The sequence below is a fragment of the Acinonyx jubatus genome, chromosome A2, assembly GCF_027475565.1.
Source record: "Acinonyx jubatus isolate Ajub_Pintada_27869175 chromosome A2, VMU_Ajub_asm_v1.0, whole genome shotgun sequence".
In the NCBI taxonomy this organism is placed as follows: Eukaryota; Metazoa; Chordata; class Mammalia; order Carnivora; family Felidae; genus Acinonyx; species Acinonyx jubatus.
Window position 1 is genome coordinate 160,853,349 of NC_069383.1, and position 19,668 is coordinate 160,873,016.

General features: G+C 50.7%; 1 protein-coding gene across 1 annotated transcript in view; it reads left to right on the top strand.

Annotated features, from left to right (window-relative positions):
- Positions 1-16,119, top strand: part of LOC106975430 (complement C3) — a 40,050-nt gene extending 23,931 nt beyond the window's left edge. Inside the window, exons 22-41 of the mRNA XM_053219995.1 lie at positions 1,847-1,913; positions 2,022-2,108; positions 2,866-3,069; positions 3,505-3,580; positions 3,868-4,027; positions 4,939-5,037; positions 7,191-7,347; positions 9,017-9,180; positions 10,260-10,418; positions 10,562-10,621; positions 10,738-10,828; positions 10,946-10,997; positions 12,303-12,390; positions 12,471-12,560; positions 14,318-14,423; positions 14,622-14,711; positions 14,888-14,971; positions 15,529-15,612; positions 15,704-15,839; positions 15,935-16,119. Coding sequence (XP_053075970.1) covers positions 1,847-1,913; positions 2,022-2,108; positions 2,866-3,069; positions 3,505-3,580; positions 3,868-4,027; positions 4,939-5,037; positions 7,191-7,347; positions 9,017-9,180; positions 10,260-10,418; positions 10,562-10,621; positions 10,738-10,828; positions 10,946-10,997; positions 12,303-12,390; positions 12,471-12,560; positions 14,318-14,423; positions 14,622-14,711; positions 14,888-14,971; positions 15,529-15,612; positions 15,704-15,839; positions 15,935-16,076 — 2,196 coding nt within the window. The 3' untranslated portion in view covers positions 16,077-16,119. The remainder of the gene's footprint in view (positions 1-1,846; positions 1,914-2,021; positions 2,109-2,865; positions 3,070-3,504; positions 3,581-3,867; positions 4,028-4,938; positions 5,038-7,190; positions 7,348-9,016; positions 9,181-10,259; positions 10,419-10,561; positions 10,622-10,737; positions 10,829-10,945; positions 10,998-12,302; positions 12,391-12,470; positions 12,561-14,317; positions 14,424-14,621; positions 14,712-14,887; positions 14,972-15,528; positions 15,613-15,703; positions 15,840-15,934) is intronic.
- Positions 16,120-19,668: the final 3,549 nt, after the last annotated feature.

The window sequence follows — 19,668 nt, forward strand, 5'->3', positions numbered from 1 at the left end:
TTTCCTAGTGATAAACATTGTCAAATATAATAGGAGATCAAGTCTTCAATAAAAATAAAGCCTCATATCATCTTTCCTTAATATTTTCAAGCAAAATGTGAGATCATAAGAGCAACAGTGTTTTAATGCAATATTGTAAGGAATCAAAATTAATGCCAAAAAATCCATGATACACAAAAGATCAAAATATTAAATAGAGACAGTGCCAAGTCAAACCACAATAGGAGCCTGAAGCTAAAGGACAAATGAAGGCCCCCATCTATGTGTCTTTATTAATGGTTGAAATTGTTTAGTGGTTAATTTTCCCCCATAATGTTAAAGTCATTGAAATAACAATGAAACATTAAAAAGCAAATGATTTAGTGTGGAGGTTCCTCAAAAAATTAAAAATAGACCTACCCTATGACCCAGCAATAGCACTGCTAGGAATTTACCCAAGGGATACAGGAGTGCTGATACATAGAGACACTTGTACCCCAATGTTTATAGCAGCACTCTCAACAATAGCCAAATTGTGGAAAGAGCCTAAATGTCCATCAACTGATGAATGGATAAAGAAATTGTGGTTTATATACACAATGGAGTACTACATGGCAATGAGAAAGAACAAAATATGGCCCTTTGTAGCAACGTGGATGGAACTGGAGAGTGTGATGCCAAGTGAAATAAGCCATACAGAGAAAGACAGATACCATATGGTTTCACTCTTATGTGGATCCTGAGAAACTTAACAGAAACCCATGGGGGAGGGGTAGGAAAAAAAAAAAAAAAAGAGGTTAGAGTGGGAGAGAGCCAAAGCATAAGAAACTCTTAAAAACTGAGAACAAACTGAGGGTTGATGGGGGGTGGGAGGGAGGGGAGGGTGGGTGATGGGTATTGAGGAGGGCACCTTTTGGGATGAGCACTGGGTGTTGTATGGAAACCAATTTGACAATAAATTTCATATATTGAAACAAAAAAAAACCAAAAAGGATAACAGAACCTAACTCAAAAAAAAAAAAAAAGAAAATGATTTAAAACTGACAGTGTTATTTTACAGTGAAATATCTTATTTATACCCAAACTAGACTTATTATATTTCTTTCCTTAATGGAAACAAACTCTTTTTTTTTTTTTTTTAGATTTTATTTTTAAGTAATCCCCACGCCCTATGTGGGACTCGAACTTACAACCCCAAGGTCAAGAATCCCATCCTCTTCCATCCAGGCAGACAGGCGCCCCCAGGAGCAAAATCTTAATTATCCCTTTTATCAGGGGTCCCAGTGTGGCTCAGTGTGGCAACATGGGAAGAAACCCAAGAGGGCGCTGGAATCTGCACAAGGCTCCCCAGAGCCAGTGTGTCCACAACTCCCAACTCTGCACCCTCTGATGCTGGTAGCTTGAAATCTACCGTGGCAGGGATTTTCGCAGGATGGAAACTGCCAGTGCCACAAATCAGGATCTTTTCTTCCTGGAGAGATGGCTATCAAATGTTTACCAGCATGCCATGGAGGAGACTGGGTCTCCAAAGGAAAATGTGTGCATTAGTACCAGCTTCAAGGAGAATGTGTGATGGAAGGGCACAAACAGCAGCAGTCCAGCATGGAAGGAGAGCTTCACTTGGGACATTGATAGTAAGATAGCCCCTAGTTTAACTGAGCGCTTACTAAGTGCCAGGCATTGTACTCAGCACTTTATGCACATTCTTTTCTTTTAAGGACATTTGAGAGGCAGTGGGGGTAAACTGACTCCCAGTCACAGAACTAGGATGGGTGATGCCATCGTGCCCATGCCCTGCTGATCAGCTGTGTCTGTTCTTTTATTCACCTGACTTCCCCCTCCCCCATCCCATCCCAACACTGTTCAGCCTGAAGGGATCAGAGTCGACAAAACTGTGGCCGTTCACACACTGGATCCAGAAAACCGGGGCCAAAGTGAGTCAGCCACAGCAGAAGGGTGAGACCTGGGGGTGTGGGGTAGGGGGTGAGGCAGGGCCTTGTGGGAGAGGGTGACGCCACGGGTCCTTCCCATTCCACTGGCAGACGGAGTGCAGCGAGAGGAGGTCCACGCCGCAGACCTCAGTGACCAGGTACCAGACACAGATTCAGAGACCAGGATCCTCCTGCAAGGTGAGCTGCCACTGACCCTCACCCACGAAGGCACAGCTCTGGAGAAGGGGACCTAATTTCTCCTAATTCTGGGCATGTATACTACCGTGCGTCCCCTGCCTCCACTACAGCTAGAACAGCAGGCCACCTCCCTGATCTGTTTTATAGAGGGTTCCAGGCAGTATTTAGTTCAGCAAATAGCCTTTGCTGATAGAGAAGCTTAAATGAGAAACAGTATAGTTCAAGAGCAGGAAATTCTGGAACTAATTGCCTGAGTTGGACGACTGGAGCCAGAAGGGAAAAGAAGTTCCTGGAAAAGCACCTTGTAACCTGTAAGCTGTAAGGTTTTGGGGAGAGACTCTTGGTTTTCTCATCTGTGATGGGGTGAATAATAGTACCTATATCAAAGGCTTGTTGAGAGGATTAAATGAGATACTGTATGATGTTTCTCTAGAACAGCGCCTGGCAACAGCATGAAGCATGATCTAAGTATTGGTGACGATTGTTCTGGAATTAATTTGCCACTTGTAACAAGAGGCTCAGGGAGCAGATTTCTGTGAAGCATAAGACCCCCTTCCCTACAAATGTAGACACCCTCCCCACTCCCCTACCCCCGCCTCCTACCTCCTACCATCACGTCCCCTCAGCCCCCAACTGCCCCTGACCTCTTTGGCACTGGCTGCCTGGAGCCTGGGATCACTGGGGACAGCCCTGACCCTTCTCACCCCACCCCATGGTGGGTGAGTTGCTTGAGCCCTGTCCTCCTGCTGGGTTGCAGGGACCCCAGTGGCTCAGTTGACTGAGGATGCCATTGACGCGGAGCGACTGAAAAACCTCATTGTGATCCCCTCGGGCTGTGGGGAGCAGAACATGAAAAGCATGACGCCCACGGTCATTGCCGTCCATTACCTGGACCAAACGGAGCAGTGGGACAAGTTGGGACCCACAAAGCGAAAGGAAGCCTTGCAGCTCATCGAAACCGGTGGGTCTGCCTGGGAGACCCTCTCTGCTCCGGCCACCTCCAGAGCAGGGTCCTCCCTGAGACCCAGGCCCCTTTCCAGGCCACGCCCTTCCTCTAAGCTCCTCCCCTTTCAGGATCCCTTCTTTTCAAAGACCTCCCTTGACCTTTGCCCTCTCTGAGACCCTGGGCCCCTCTGAGCCCTCTAGAACTCCCTCTCTCACTGAGGCCCCCTTGCCCTGAACCCCCTTGAGATCCTTCGCCTCTCTGAACCCCTCTCCTCTGAGAACTCCTTCCCCTTTTAGAAGTCCCTTCCGCTCTCCCAGCAGACTTCCCTGCTCAGCCCTGAGCCCCCTCATTCCTCCCTGAACCCCTGTCTCGCCCCTCAGAGAATCCTTGTCCCCTGAGCCCCTCCACTCAGCCCCTGCTCCTCTGGAGACACTTCTGGCTTCCCTGCAGGGTACTCCCAGCAGCTGGCCTACAGACAGGACAATTCGGCCTATGCGGCCTACCTGGACAGGAAGCCCAGCACCTGGTGAGCGGTTCTGGCACCCCACTGAGCAGACCCGTCTGGGGTGTTCCAGCCAGGTGTCGCCCCAACACCCTGTGCTATGGACCCTCAGCCCACAGAGATGCGGTGCCCACCTTGAGCTGCCACGTGGCCTGTGGACATTAAGCGCCCCCTGTGGCTAGGCTGGCGCCTGCCTTGGGTGGGGAAGCTGGGCCAGCCTGTAGGCCCCGCCCCTCTCTGCTCATTGGTTTCCTGGAATGGCAGTCTCTGGATCCCTGAGGCGATTGGCTGACGCTTTGTGCCGCCCACAGGCTGACAGCCTACGTGGTCAAGGTCTTCTCTCTGGCTTCCAACCTCATTGCCATCCAGGCCGATGTCATCTGCGGGGCGGTCAAATGGCTGATCCTTGACAGGCAGAATCCCGACGGGGTCTTCCGGGAAGATGCGCCCGTAATGTCCCAAGCAATGACTGTAAGAAGCATGGGTTTCGGGCAAGCTGGGGGAAGGGCGCCTGGAGTAACAGGATAGACATGAAAGGCTACCCCTTCAGCTGAGAGTGTCACTTTCCCATTGCGAAGACCAGAGACCTTCAGAGGCTAGTGCAACACCGAAGTCCCTCCCCCTTCACTCTGAAAATATAGAACCCTTCCCAGCTGTGGTTCTCCATATGTGGTCCCCAGGCCAGTAGCTGCATAATCACCTTCAAACCTGTTAGAAAAGTATGAACTCAATATAGACTTGAGATGCAGGAATCAGAAACTTCAGGAGTAGGGACTAGGAATCACAGTTGCTACAACCCCCCCTCCCCCTGCCATGAGGTGCCGATGCATGCATAAGGTGGAGAATCACTGCCTTAGCCTGACTTTTCAGACTTCCAGTCTCACACCGTCCCCCTATCCCCATCCACATGCCATCTGCACTGAAAGGAGCCTTGCTCTACCCAGCCACGGGGCCTTTGCACATGCTGTTCTCACTGTCTGGCATGCCAACCCTGGTCATCCTGCAGGGAAATCTTTCCTGATCTCCCCAACTGAGTCACACTCCCACTTTCCAATCTCACTGCCACATCCACTTCTCCTCCTGCACCGCACTCACCAATTTGTAACGATATGTCTACTGGTGAGCCAATTGGTTCATGTCTGTCTCCCCTATTAGATGGGGAGCACTGTGGGGGTTGGGGCTGGCGTCTAGTTCTTGCCCACCATCTTATCCACAGCACCAGCAACAATTGCTGAATCAATGAATACTGAAAAGTGTGGCCCACCTAGGGAGATACTGATGAGAGACTCAACCCTGCCTTGACCTGCTGACCCTACAAGAGGTTTGGTCAGCATGGGGGACACAGTGGTCATACTATCCTTGTTTCTTGCTTCCCATTCTAGGGTGGCTACCAAGAGAATGAGGAGAAGGATGTGTCCCTCACAGCCTTTGTTCTCATTGCATTGGAAGAGGCTAACGATATTTGCAAGCAAAGGGTCAATGTAAGTGTCTGCCACCGTCTCCTTCTCGCCTCCCTACCCATGGCACATCCACCTTGGAGGGTGAGGTGTTGCATTAGGGTGATTCCCGGTCCTCCCAGTGCAATAGCAGCCACCACAGCAGCCATAATGCCCATAAAACCATAATAATTCCCAGCATTTTTTGAGCATTTAACTAAGATGCTCATCTAAGTGCTGCACATGCTAAGTCCTGTAATCCTTCTAAGAGTCCGAGACGTAGGCTACTCTTCTTCTCCCCAGGTTACAGAGGAGAAAACTAAGACAGAAAGAGATCAAAGAATGGGTCCTTTCTGCCTGCTTTACCCTGTCCAGAGAGTGTCAGCCAATTTCAACAAAAGCCCCCTCAGCCTGCTTTCCCCATCACTGCTACATGATCAGTGCAGCATACCTTGCTGCTTCCCTGAAGAAAAGGCACAACCCAGACCCAAGAACACATCAAGGCTACTCTCTTAGTTCAGGAGATCTTTTAGGAAATTTTCCAAGGGGCCCATGACCCCAAAAAGGAAGTGATTACAAATATTGGCTCATGGCTGTCTCTTTTTCCTCTGGTTTTGGTTCTGAAGCAGAGAAGCTTAGAAAGATGGACTCCCGAGAGTCTCTGCAATTACTCCCTCTGCTTCATCCTGGGGTTTGAGAGTGGTTTGTTTGACCTTAGCTTGCCAAGGTGGAGAGCCCAGGATTTTACCTCAGGCAGCTGCCCCTCCCTTCATCGGACTCAAGATAGAGGGGACAGGGCTGTTGACTTTAGGGGCTCAGAGGGACCCAGGCCGTTCTGGGCCCAATAATTCCTCTCTCCCTGCCACCCAGCCTGCCCAGCAGAACTTGGCTGCCTTCCTTGGGGAAATAGCCAGACCAAACCTAGAGCTTCAGATTCCCATAGGGGAAATTCTGATTGGCCCACCCCGGGTCAGGTGGTCATACCTGGGCCAATCAGCTGAGGCCAGGAAGTAGGTCTTACTGGGCAAATATGGCTGCTTCCACTGTGGCCGAGTGAATGAAAGACAGAAGTTTCTGCAAAAGTCAAGAGTAGATGGAGGACAGGCAGCTGGCGGGGAAAGGATTAGTTTCTGCTGCAAGGCACCAACATTTTCTTCTACAAAATGGCAACACTATGCCTGAGTATAGCATAGGCTGTAGACCCAGATTACTGGGATGCAGATGAAGAGTGTGCTGGGATCAGTCTGTGAAAGCCAACCTTAAACTTCCAGGACTTACACAAGCCAGTTGTTAAACACATCATTCTTTTCAAGCAAATTATGTAAACTGACTTTAGACTAAACACTAAGCATTAAAAGCAAAGGTAAGAAACACCCAAAACTCATCACTTCCTGATTGTTTTATTACTTTCCCTCATTATCTATGACAAATCTATCCATCTCGAGGTTATGTACCTATAAGGTGGAAATGCTATCTACTTCTGTGCTACTGCCCCCCTCCCCCCAACTCTGCATTCACTGACTCCACATAGTTTGAAATTGGCCATGGTAATATTTACACCAAGAAACTTCGCGAACGCTGCACGTCATGTCTTCCTCCTTCCATCATCTCTCTGGGTCTCAATCTTGTCATTTGTGCAGTAGAGATGATGATGAAAATAATGCCAACCCCATAGGATCCTGAAGTTCAGCGATTGCCTGTGTGACTGCCATATAGTAAGTGTTAGCTGTGAAGCTGATGATTAGAGAAGAGGTTTCCCAGTGCGGTGCTGAAGCTGGGTCATGCTAGGTCATGAGTGTCTATCTGCGACACATATTCTCCCCTTTATGTTCAGGGCCATTACGTTGGTAGCTTGAAATTGCCCACAGTGGGAGCATTTACACCACAGTAATTGGCAGGCGATAAAACAGACCCCTGGCCCCCATACACACTCCGGAGAGCTGGTGCTTAAACTGTTACCAAAACACCACTGGGTATATAAACTGTCCCAGGCACATCAGAGTTACTCAGCAACGAGGCAGTTCACGGATACTAAAATGTCTGGAAAACCCAAAAAAGAAAAAAAAAAGATTCTAAACAAATATGTCCCAAGGACAGAATCCTTCCTCATACCCAAGAATTGGCATTTGTGTGATGCTTACCAGCTCTCTGTGGTTGCAATGTCCAACTTACCAGAGAACCAATCCTCTTTCTCACAGAGCCTGGAAAAGAACATCAATAAGGCAGGAGATTATATTGAATTCCACTATAGGAACCTGCGGAGACCATATTCTGTGGCCATTGCAGGCTACGCCCTGGCCCGATTAGGCAGGCTGAAGGAAGATCTCCTCGAAAAATTTCTGAGCACAGCCAAAGGTGAGTGGCAGCCTGGTGAGGTAAAGAGGCATGCATGGCCAGGGTTCGGGGATGGTCATCTTGAGCTGGCATGTGTGGCTCTAAGCTATGCTACGATGGGCAGCTTCAGGTTGAGCTGGAGCGGATGGTGCTAAGCCCTGCTGGCTGAATGGGTCTGAGGTGTCAGAATCCTCACTGTAAGCTACACAAGAAGGTAGCATCATTCATTCAACAGCTATGTTTGGAGCACTTGCTATGACACAGGAACAAGGACGTGGGCTCCGACATCAGACAGACCCAAATTCAAATTCCCCTCTGCCACATTCTCACTGTGCAACTTTGTAAAAGTCACTGAACCTCCCTGGACCTCATCTGAAGAAGACACTTACATCATAGGTGGTTGACAAGATTGAAGGAGTAATGCAGGTAGAAGGTCTAGCATACAGTGAGAGCTCTATTCCGATGTTGTTGCCGTTATTATCTCAAGGGTAATTAGGATTAGATAAGATAATGCTATAGGGAATTTAGCACAGTGCCCAGCACACAGTGAGCACTTAATCATTGGTCAGGTGATATACTGCATCAGGTTTGCACTCACTGATGTCACATATGTCAGTACATATACTGAGGTGGTTTAGCACAATGGAAGCTTGTTGTTGGTGGACAGCTCTCTTCCAGACAGTCATGTGGAGATCTGGGCCTCTATCTTTTCATGCCTTTGCCACCACGGGGTGCTTGGGATCCACTCCATCTAAGCATAAGGGGAAATGGTCAGGTGGATTGTTTAAGGGAGGTAGACCAGGCATGGAAGGGGCCCATAACATTGCCAGTGTCCATTCCATCATCCAGAGCTCGGTATGTGGCTGCACCTGCCTGCAAAGACATATGGGAGATGCATTGCAACTGTGTGCCCAGGAGGAGGGAGCAATGTTTGTTTTTTTTTTTTAATGTTCATTTATTTTGAAAGAGAGGGCATGAGCAGGGGAGAGGCAGAGACAGTGGGAGACAGAGAGTGCAAAGCTGGCTCTGTGCTGACAGCAGACATCCTGATGTGGGCCTTGAACTCCTGAACCGTGAGATCATGACCTGAACCAAAGTTGGAAGCTCCACCGACTGAGCCACCCAGGTGTCCCTGAGGAGGGAATGCTTTTTAATGATGATCTCTGCCACAAGTGCTTTCGTGGGCACTTGGGACATCGCAGTGAATACAGCACAGCCCCTGCCAACATGGTTCACACTCCAGTTGAGGAAACAAATGAGTAAATAGATTGCTATAGAGCATCACAGTGCTAGGACAGGACAGCACATGATGTTTTAAGAGACAGAGGGAGGGCCTCACAAACTCTTGGGGTGCCATTGAAGCTGAATTGTGCAGGATGGGATTAACCAGGAATACATAGAGGGTACAGAATATGAAAAGGCCCAGGAAGTAAGGATGACCATGGAAAGTTTAGGGAATCTCCTGTAGATCAGTGGGGCTGCAGTTGAGAATTGAAATGGAAGAGTGAAGGTTAATGAAAGAAGAGAATGAGGCAGGAGCCAGCAGATTGAGGGCCTTGGATGTCAGTCAGGACACCTGAACACCAAGGAGTCTATTGTGAGTCTTTTTCTGAGTTTTCTTGAGCCATCTCAGGCTGGACTGTGCAGTGAGCATGGGGAACGGGATGGGGGGGGGTGCATCTCTTTGCAGAGAAGACAAGTTGGGAGGAGCCTGGCAAGCACCTCTACAACGTGGAGGCCACATCCTATGCCCTCTTGGCCCTGCTGGTGCTCAAAGACTTTGACTCTGTACGTCCCATCGCCAGCTGGCTCAATGAGCAGAGATACTACGAAGGTGGCTATGGCTCCACCCAGGCAAGTGACCCCATATCCCCCAGGCACCTGCATGCCTACCTCCTCTGGCTTCCCACTGGTCTCCCAGAGAACATGTTAACCAAGAGGGGCAGTCCTTCTGTCCCACAAGCCACAGTGGCTGTAATGGAATTGAGAGGTCAGGATTTTTTAGTTGTGAACCCAGTGGTGGAGTCCAGACTACATTCTGGATGCCCAAGCTATGTTCTGAGCCTCCTGACATCTAGACCAGGATCTCAGTTCCACCAGCTCCCAGTGTTAGTTCATCTTACTGTGGGTTCTAGATCATGTTCTTGGACATCATCTAGGACATCATATCAGCCTCTCTGACCCAGGAGAGTGGGTTCTAGGACATGGTTTCAATAGCCTCAGTCTCCAGTTGACCCCTTTCTTCTTGGAAAGCTGCCAGTCTCTGTCCCTTTGAAATCTAGAGCATATGATCAGTATCCCCAAGATCCAAATTCATTCCTTTTTTTTTTATTTTTTTTATTTTAACGTTTATTTACTTTTGAGACAGAGAGAGACAGAGCATGAGCAGGGGAGGGGCAGAGAGAGAGGGCGACACAGAATCCGAAACAGGCTCCAGGCTCTGAGTTGCCAGCACAGAGCCCAATATGGGGCTCAAACCCACGGACCACGAGATCATGACCTAAGCCGGAGTTGGACGCTTAACCGACTGAGCGACCCAGGCGCCCCTCCAGCTTCATTCCTTTTACACAAATGGGTTCTAAACACATTCTCAGTGGCTCCGAACCTTTGTCCTAGACTCTGCCCTGGATGGGTTGTGCCATATTTTCAATGGTGCTACACTTTCAGTCCTATACCTACAATTTCTGGTGGATTCTAGACCTGTTCTCAGTGTGTCCAAGCTCTTGTCTAAGCCACTGTCCCTTGGAGAATCAAGAACAAGTCCTCAGTGTCTAACAACCCCTAATCTTATCCTCACCTTCTCTGGGGCAGGGGGTCCTAAGCTATAGTCCCAGTACCCCCTTCCCTCTGATCTGAGTCTCTTCCTTCCCCAGTGGGTTCTAACCACTTTCTCAGTCTCCTGGCTCACCTTCATTCTTTCTCATGGGCTCTAGGCCACCTTCATGGTGTTCCAGGCCTTGGCCCAATTCCAGAAGGATGTCCCTGACCACAAGGACCTGAACCTGGAAGTATCCATTGAACTGCCCAGCCGCAACTCTCTCATCAGGCACACCATCCTCTGGGAATCTGCTAGCCTCCAGCGGTCAGCAGAGGTACATCTGCCTCGCCAAACGCTTGCCGTCCCCCTCCACAACAACCAGTGTTTGCCACAGGCGAGAAATAGAGCATATGACTGTAGCAACCAGGGGAAGGCTTGGTTCCCAAATCCTCTCTCTTCTCTCCCTGCTCCCTGCAGACCAAGAAAAATGAGGATTTCGTAGTAACGGCTAAAGGGAAGGGACAAGGCACCTTGTCGGTAAGGAACAGGAACACACACCAGCTTGGCCTGCCTTCTCTCAGCCCCTCTGGCCCCAAGGGACCCTCTTCTCAACTCAAGTGGGCTGACACTGCATTGCCCTGTGATCTCACCAGGTGGTGACAATGTACCATGCCAAGCTCAAAAGCAACCACACCTGCAAGAACTTTGACCTCAAGATTAATGTACGACGAGCTCCTGAAGATGGTAAAAGAGTTAAGACCCTACCTGTTACCCTTCCCCCGCCCTCATTCTAATGTCTGCCTCCTTTCTGAGTTGGGACCCAGGGACACCCCCCTCCCACTTTTCTGTCTGTGTTTCTAGTCAAGAGGCCTCAGGAAGCCCTGGACACCATGATCCTTGACATCTGTACCAGGTAAGTGATGGGTCACTGGGGGTCATCTTGGCCATTCCTCTGTCTATAGCAAGACTTCTCCTTTCCATGACCTAATCCTTTCTAAGAGCGTATTGTGCATCTGGTATTGTCTGAAGTACCTGCCAGGAGGTGGGTACCCCAGGCAGTCCTCACCTTGCATTGGCAGTCCAACACGAGCGATGGCCCCATAACCTGAAATTATTCAAGCAGTGTCAACAAATCAGTGGGGGAAGTTGCCATTGTTCATGACCTTTAAAGCGTTTTATCACAGCTTCAGAACTCTCAAACTGCCAGTTAGGAAGGTACAGAGAAATGGAAATTACAGTAACATGAGAATTTGTTTAGCATGCTGTAAACTACAACATTAGAACACGGAGATAACAAGCAATTCTTGTTCTCCTTTGTAAAACACTTACCAAAAGTGCTGTGGGTCTTCCTTCTGTTGTGTCACTTGGGGTAGGGATTGAGCAGGCATCTTTCCTATGACATAGTGAACTGTCACGCTCCCTTCTAAGTTAGGTCAGCTTCCAACATCTAATCTTTTGAGCGGCCGATGTCACAAGACAGCCGGTCGGTCCCTCCAATGGCAGCAAGGGTGACATTCGCACAGTCTGCTGTTCCTTCTCTAACTCCGTTTCTGTGCTTTCAAATTTTACCTCCAGTGTCTTCATTTCTCTGCTGCCTTTCATCTTGGCTGGCAGATCCCTCTGCCAGTTGACCAGTTTTGTGAAACGTCATGCGGCTTATCCCTGGGAGATAAGGAAGTACCACAACCACAGGCCTTGCTGTCTGTGCATGAACTGCTCAGTGACCCATCACAGACAGACTTTGAAAGGAATGACGTGATTGGTCACTGACCGTGATGCATGTCTGTGATTTGCACAATGATTGGTGGACTCAAGATCCAGAGACAAGATTTGTACTCATACTTTATGCAATTACGACTGCTGTACCCTGGTGCTGGGGGCCTGGCGTTATTGAGCTAGACCATGGTAACATTTTCTTGTCTGCATTTTCTGGACGAATTGAGGCATGGAGAGGTCAAGTGACTCATCAAATGTCATATTGAGCTGGGATTTGAACCCATGCAAAGGGGCTCCAGAGCCTGAGATTTTAGTCACCTTGACCATGACACTGCCTTTCCTTTATTCCATTTGGGGAATGTTTCCCACAATCTAATATCCTTCTGTGCTGCTGTGTGGGAACCAGTAACCCCAGTCTCTGACCAGACCCCCTTGTGCAGACACTGTGCCCCAGGGCTGATCCTACCCTGGGACCCAAGTGTCCTCTCCCTGCCCTATTCAGGTACCTGGGAGACCAGGATGCTACCATGTCGATCCTGGATGTATCCATGATGACTGGCTTTTCTCCTGACACTGGTGATCTTGACCTGGTATGAAGGGCTTGGGCTTGGGGGCTGGGTCAGAGGGCAGAGGCCTCAGGAGGATATTCATAAGTCTTACCCTTCCCCAGTTGAGCAACGGCATTGACAGATACATCTCTATGTACGAGCTGAACAAGGCCTTCTCAAATAAGAACACCATCACCATCTACCTGGACAAGGTAAGGCTTCCAATGGGGATCTGACGTCTACCAGGCAGGCCTCCTTCTGGGCCACACCAGGCCCAGTCTAGGAGGTGAGGGGTCTCTGCTGCTGGGTGGTGGAGGGAAGGGGCATAAAAAGAAGGTGGACAACCCAGGTCATCTCATCTTTTCTAAACAGCTTACTTTCTGACCAGTCTCATTTCAACCTCATTTTATACTTGCTTCCTCCAACTTCTTCTCATCATAGTCCTAAACAACTTTTGAAGGGAGCCACTTGGGTTTAAAAAATAAAGTGCTCAGTGCTGAAAAGCATTCCCCTTGCTCCGCACCCCCTGGGTTTTCTCTCTCCGTGTTTGCTCTCCATCTGACTTTCTGTCACTGCCTTCCTCTCTAACATTGACTTGAGCTTCCTCCTCTCCCATACTGACATCTTCCTGTTTCCCTATCCTCACATGCCCCCTGCTAACTTCCAAAATTCCCAAAGTCCCCTCACCCCATGTTAGTCAGCATAAGTAACACTAGCTGCTGTAATAAGCCTCTCAAGAATATGAGGGTCCCAACACAAGAGTCTTGTGCCTCCCACTCAGGTAAAGTCCAGCTGGGAGGCTAAGGGAAGGGTTTTCTGCTCCACACACTAAGTCAGGGATCTGCTCACATTCCTTCTTGGGGCTCTGCAATCCCTAGGATCTCACAGTCCTCTCTGGACCCCTCCTCTCTGGAAGAAAAGAGGATTGTGCATGAGCTAGTGGTTGACGTTTTCTTGTACTGGACTTTTTGTGCACTTAAATTTTTATAGGATTCCAACCTTACAGGGAAATTGCAGAGCAGTAAAACACAGTTCCATATACTCTCTACCCAACTTCATTAAGTGCTAGCCTGTTCCTCCAAGTACACCTGTCTATGCATATCTGTTTCTGTTTCTCTCTCTCTCCCTTTCTTTGTCTTTATTTTTTCAGCTTGAATGGGGTATCATTGACATATAAAATTGTGTAAGTTTAAGATGCATAACATAATGATTTGATGTATGTGTATATTGGGAAATGATCACCACCATAAGTTTACTTAACACATTTATTACTTCACATAGTTTTAATGCATGCGTGTGTGTGTGTGTGTGTGTGTGTGTGATGAGAACTTTTAAGATCTACCCTCTCAATAAGTTTTTCTTTTCAGTTTTCTAATGTTTATTTATTTTGAGAGAGACAGAGAACACAAGCAGGGGAGGGGCAGAGAGAAGTAAAGACAGAATCCCAAGAAGGCTCTGTGCTGTCAGAGCAGAGCCCAATGTGGGGCTCAGAGTCACAAACCCATGAGATCATGACCTGACCTGAGATAAAGAGTCGGATATTTAACCGACTATGCCCTCCTGGTGCCATCCCATAACAACTTTTAAATATCGCATTCAGTACCATTAACCGTGGATGTTTTCATGGGCAGAGACAGCAGTCTGGTGGCCAGAACTCAATCGCATGGCCACACTGGACTAGGAAAGGAAGCTGACAGGGATAATGTAGCTTCAAGCCTTGGATAAGTGGAAATGGCTGTGTTGAAGTGCTCATCGGTCTTTTGGTGGAGACTCCTGCTCCCTCACTTTCTCCACCACTGTCTCAACCCCCAGACCCTATGCTGGGCTCCGTTCCATGTGGCCCCACTGACCAGCCTCCTCCTTCCCCCCAGATCTCACACGACCTGTCGCCCCACTGACCAGCCTCCTCCTTCCCCCCAGATCTCACACAACCTGTCGCCCCACTGACCAGCCTCCTCCTTCCCCCCAGATCTCACATGACCAGGAGGACTGTCTGACCTTCAAAGTGCACCAGTACTTCAACGTGGGGCTTATCCAGCCCGGGTCGGTCAAGGTGTACTCCTATTACAACCTGGGTGAGCAGCCCACCTAGGGTCTGGGGGGCCTGGGAGGCCTGAGGGTCCAAGGGACCCGTGTGAGGCGGGGGCCTGAGGGTCCCAGGGTTGGGGACATGGCCTCTCCAGGTCTGAGGGACTGGAGTTGGGAATCCAAGCCCCTGGGTCTCTGGGCTGGAGGCCCTAGCCCTCTGACACCTCCCTGCCCTCTGCCCACAGATGAGAATTGCATCCGGTTCTACCACCCAGACAAAGAAGACGGGTTGCTGAGCAAGCTCTGTCACAAAGACATGTGCCGCTGTGCTGAGGGTGGGTGCAGAGAAGCCAGGAAGGGTGGACACACACCCCCAGATCCTCCTTCCATGGGGGTGGCCCAAGGGGGCTCGAAAAGCCCACACCCAGTGGACACCCACACGGACCCAGGGGCGGGGGGCCCTGGACAACACGCGTGATGTAACCATGTCCCCCACTCATCCATCACACAGAGAACTGCTTCATGCACCCGATGGATGAAAAGATCACCCTGGACGAGCGTCTGGACAAGGCCTGTGAACCAGGAGTAGACTACGGTGAGTGGGCACGTGCACGTGGGTGCCTGGGTGAGCAACACTGTGTGGACATGGCTGTGCGTGTGACTGGCTGTCAGTGCCCCTGGATGCATATGGCTATACGTCAGCCTGTGGTTGCAGCCGATGTGTGTGTGGGTGTAAATGTGTTATGAGGGGCCATGAGTGCATGGGGAGCCATGCTAATGTGTCGGCCGGGTGTGCAGCCAGTGTGAGAGTGGATATGGTCGTCTGCCCCTTGTGTGTGTGACATTGTAGTCGTGCCAAGCCATGGAGATGAGAGACAGTGCTTGTGGGGGATAGTGGATGGGAGGTTATGCATAGGACTCCACTGTGGTGAGTATAATCGTGCACATGGACGTGTGTGGCTGTGTGACGTGGTGGTTGTGGGAACACATGTGGCAGGTGTGTTACTGGGGGGCAGGGACTGTTGCACGTGTGGCTGTGACCCTGCACGTGTCTGCTTGGGGACACCATACGCCCAGGTGCGCCTGCAGGTGAGGGTCCCCGCTGCCCCCCTTGCCCGTGACCCCACCGTCCTTCCCCTCCTCCCCCATCAGTGTACAAGACCAGGCTTCTCAAGAAGGAGCTGTCGTCAGACTTTGATGATTACGTAATGGTCATCGAGCAGATCATCAAATCAGGTCAGCTCTGCAGTCTGTGTTCTGTCTTTCCACTTCCTTCTTGCTGGTTCCCTGCCCTCCCCCACTCAGCGTCCCTCTCTGTCCCTTCCAGGCTCTGATGAGGTGCAGGTTGGACAGGAGCGCAGGTTCATCAGCCACATCAAGTGCAGAGAAGCCCTGAAGCTGCAGGAGGGGAAACACTACCTCATGTGGGGCACGTCCGCCGACCTGTGGGGAGAGAAACCCAAGTGAGTGTCAGCCCTGTGCATGCCCCACCCCCCACAGTGGGTCGCCCCTTCCCATGCTTTCCCTGCCCTGATCCTGACCTGTTGCCATCCCCCAGCATCAAGTATGTCATCGGGAAGGACACCTGGGTGGAGCTGTGGCCAGAGTCTGATGAATGCCAGGATGAGGAGAATGAGAAGCTGTGTCAAGACCTGGCCAACTTCACTGAGAACATGGTTGTCTTTGGCTGTCCCAACTGACCCCTGCCCACAGTCCCCACAATAAAGCTTCACTGAGAGTTCATGTGTCTCCCAATGTCGGAAGGTCTCGGAGAGGGAGGAAGAGGCAGCTGTGATCCCCTGCTTCCTCCCCTGCAACTCCTTCCTCCCTGTGGATCACCTGCACATTTGCTTCCTCCCCTGGGGAGCCCGTGCCCACATGCACCTGCACTGCACCTGCACGTAGTCTGAAGTGAGCCTGCGTTTGCGCCAAGTGCTCACCTACTTGCTTTCTTTCCACCTGCGTCGTGACCTGTGTGTCCTCTGCCTCCTCCTCTGGGTCCTCACCAGTATCTTCACCTACATCCTTCTCTCATCCACTGTGTGGGTACCGGTATCCTCACCTGCTTTACCCCAGCCCTCACGAGCATCTTATGCACGAGGGCTCCACAGTCCTCTGCCTCCTCACTTTCCTCCCACCTGGATCCTCCGCCTCCTCATCGTCCTCCCCACCTGGATCCACCACTTCCTCACCTTCTTCCCACCTGGATCCTCCACCTCCTCACCTTCCTCCCACCTGGATCCTCTGCCTCCTCACCATCCTCCCACCTGGAACCTCCCCCTCCTCATCATCCTCCCCACCTGGATCCTCCCCACCTCACCTTCCTCCCACCTGGATCCTCTGCCTACTCACGTTCCTCCCACCTGGATCCTCCCACTCCTCACCTTCCTCCCCACCTGGAAGGGGAGGTCTTCTCACCTTCATCCCCACTTGAACCCTCTACCTCCTCACTTTAATCCCCACCTTAATCCTCTAACACCTCACATTCCTCCCACCTGGACCCTTCACCTCCTCACCTTCCTCCCACCTGGATCCTCCCCCTCCTCATCTTCATCCCCACCTGGATCCTTCCCTTCCTCGCCTTCCTCCCACCTGGATTCTCTGCCTCCTCACCTTCCTCCCCTCCTGGATCCTCCACCTCCTCACCTTCCTCCCACCTGGATCCTCTGCCTCCTCACCATCATCCCCACCTGGATCCTGTCTCCTCACCTTCCTCCCACCTGGATCCTCTGCCTCCTCACCTTCCTCCCACCTGAATCCTCTGCCTCTTCACCTTCCTCCCACCTGGATCTTCCCCCTCCTCACCTTCTTCCCACCTCGTCCTCCACCTCCTCACCTTCATCCCCACCTGGATCCTGTCTCCTCACCTGCCTACCCACCTGGATCTTCAGCCTCCTCACCTTCCTCCCACCTGGATCCTCTGCCTCCTCATCTTCATCCCACCTTGATCCGCCCCTCCTCACCTTCCTCCCCACCTGGGTCCTCCGCCTCCTCACCTTCCTCCCACCTGGATCCTCCGCCTCCTCACCTTCCTGCCATCTAGATCCTGCCCCTCCTCACCTTCCTCCCACCAGGATCCTCCCCTCCTCACCTTCCTCCACTCCTGGATCCTCCACATCCTCACCTTCCTCCCACCTGGACCCTCACCCTCTCACCATCCTCCCACCTGGATCCTCCCCTTATTCACCTTCCTCCTCACCTGGATCCTCCACCTCCTCAACTTCCTCCTCACCTGGATCCTCTGTCACCTCACCTTCCTCCCACCTGGATATTGTATCCTCACCTTCCTCCCACGTGGATCCTCCGCCTCCTCACCTCCTCCCACCTGGGTCCTCCCCCCTCCTCACCTTCCTCCCACCTGGATCCTCCCCCCTCCTCACCTTCCTCCCACCTGGATATTGTATCCTCACCTTCCTCCCACGTGGATCCTCTGCCTCCTCACCTCCTCCCACCTGGATCCTCCCCCCTCCTCACCTTCCTCCCACCTGGATCCTCCCCCCCTCACCTTCCTCCCCACCTGGATCCTGTCTCCCTACCTTCATCCCCACCTGGATCCTCCACCTCCTCACCTTCTCCCCACTTGCCCCTCATCTGCAGCTCACTTACAACTCCATTCACTACTTTGCCTGCATTTCAAGCAGCTGTGCCCAGAAGGGGGCGTTAAGGGGCAGGCTGGGCTCATTTCCACTAGAGATATGCGTGAACCAGGGAGGGGAAGGAATGAGTCAGCATTCAAGGGCTGAAGGGGGGTTGTCGTGGGGGTATTGCGGTCACAGCACCACCTGCACTGCATCGGGGGCAGCAGTCACAGGTGAATAGTTTCACTCTCTGCAGACGGAACTGAGTCCCTGGATGTCTCTTCTGTTTAATAACACCACCAGTACGTCTAGGTCTGTAGATGTTGGGATCCAGTCCCTGACTCTAGATGAGGTCATCATGGGAAAAGCCCTGAGCCTGGCAGTCACCCCTTCTCAGCCCATTTCCTGTGTGAAATTGGCTGTGTCCTGTGAACCCCACCTCCCAATTCCAGGAATATGAAGGAAATATATTCACCGTCCCTCCTGCTACTTCCAGTCCCTGGTTGTCAGCACCCCTGTCAAGGGGAGACTCAAAAGTCCTCATCACTCATTAGGTGTCCCAGCCGGCCTCTGTCAGGTTGCCCCTCCGGCCACCTTTATGTCCTTCTTGTCACGGTTTTTCATGCCAATTCCCCCTTTCTTCTGCCCTGGGATTCATTTTCTTCCTTTTTTTCAGGAAAAAAAAAAAGACATTGGGTATTGTTCTGTTTGGGCACCTGTGGTTCCAGACTGCGAACAGCACAGACCTGATCATGAGACTCACATTCTAAACACAGTGTAGAGTTGATTTCAGACAGTTAAGGTGTCCAAAAAGGAATGAAGAACAGGGCACTGTGAGAAAACCTGCCTACGTTGGGGCCACCACTATGGTTGTTTAGATCAAATAATGGTCATTTTATGTGTCAACCTAGCTAGGCTATGGTTTACTCAAACACTGATCTCCATGCTGCTGCATAGGTAAATCTTAGATGTGATTCACACCTACAGTCAGTTGACTTTCAGGTTACACTTGATGATGTGAGTGGGCCTCATCCAATCAGTTGAAGGGCAGAAGAGGAAAAGAATCGGTTTCCTAAGGAAGATGGAATTCAGGATATCAGCATAGAAATTCTGCCCGAGTTTCTAGCCTTTAGACTCAAAACTATAACATCAACTCTTAAATGAATCTCCAGCCTGCTGGCTTGTCTGTGGATTTTAGACTTGCTAAACCCCAGTCACATGAGCCAATTCCTTAAAATAAATTGTGTATGTGTGCATGTGTGTGTGTGTCTGTGTGTGAGTGCAGACAGATAGATGATAGATAATAATAGGTGGTACAAATGGATGGATGGATGGATGGAGATATATTACTGGTTCTCTTTCTCTGGAGAGTCATGACTAATGCAGATGGTCAGGGAATACAAAGAAACCTATCATGAGGAGGGGATTCTTAAGCCAACACACAGATGACAAAGAGGAGAAAGCCTTGGAGGATTTGAGCCACGAGGCGGAATGTGCTAGCCCCTGACCACTCCGTGGGAAGCCACTGCAAGATTTTTTAAATTTTTTTTAATGTTTATTTATTTTTGAGACAATGCGAGAGACAGAGTGCAAGCAGCAGAGGGACAGACAGAGGGAGACCCAGAATCAAAAGTGGGCTCCAGGCTCTGAGCCGTCAGCCCAGAGCCCAACGCGGGGCTCAAACTCACGAACCATGAGATCATGACCTGAGCTG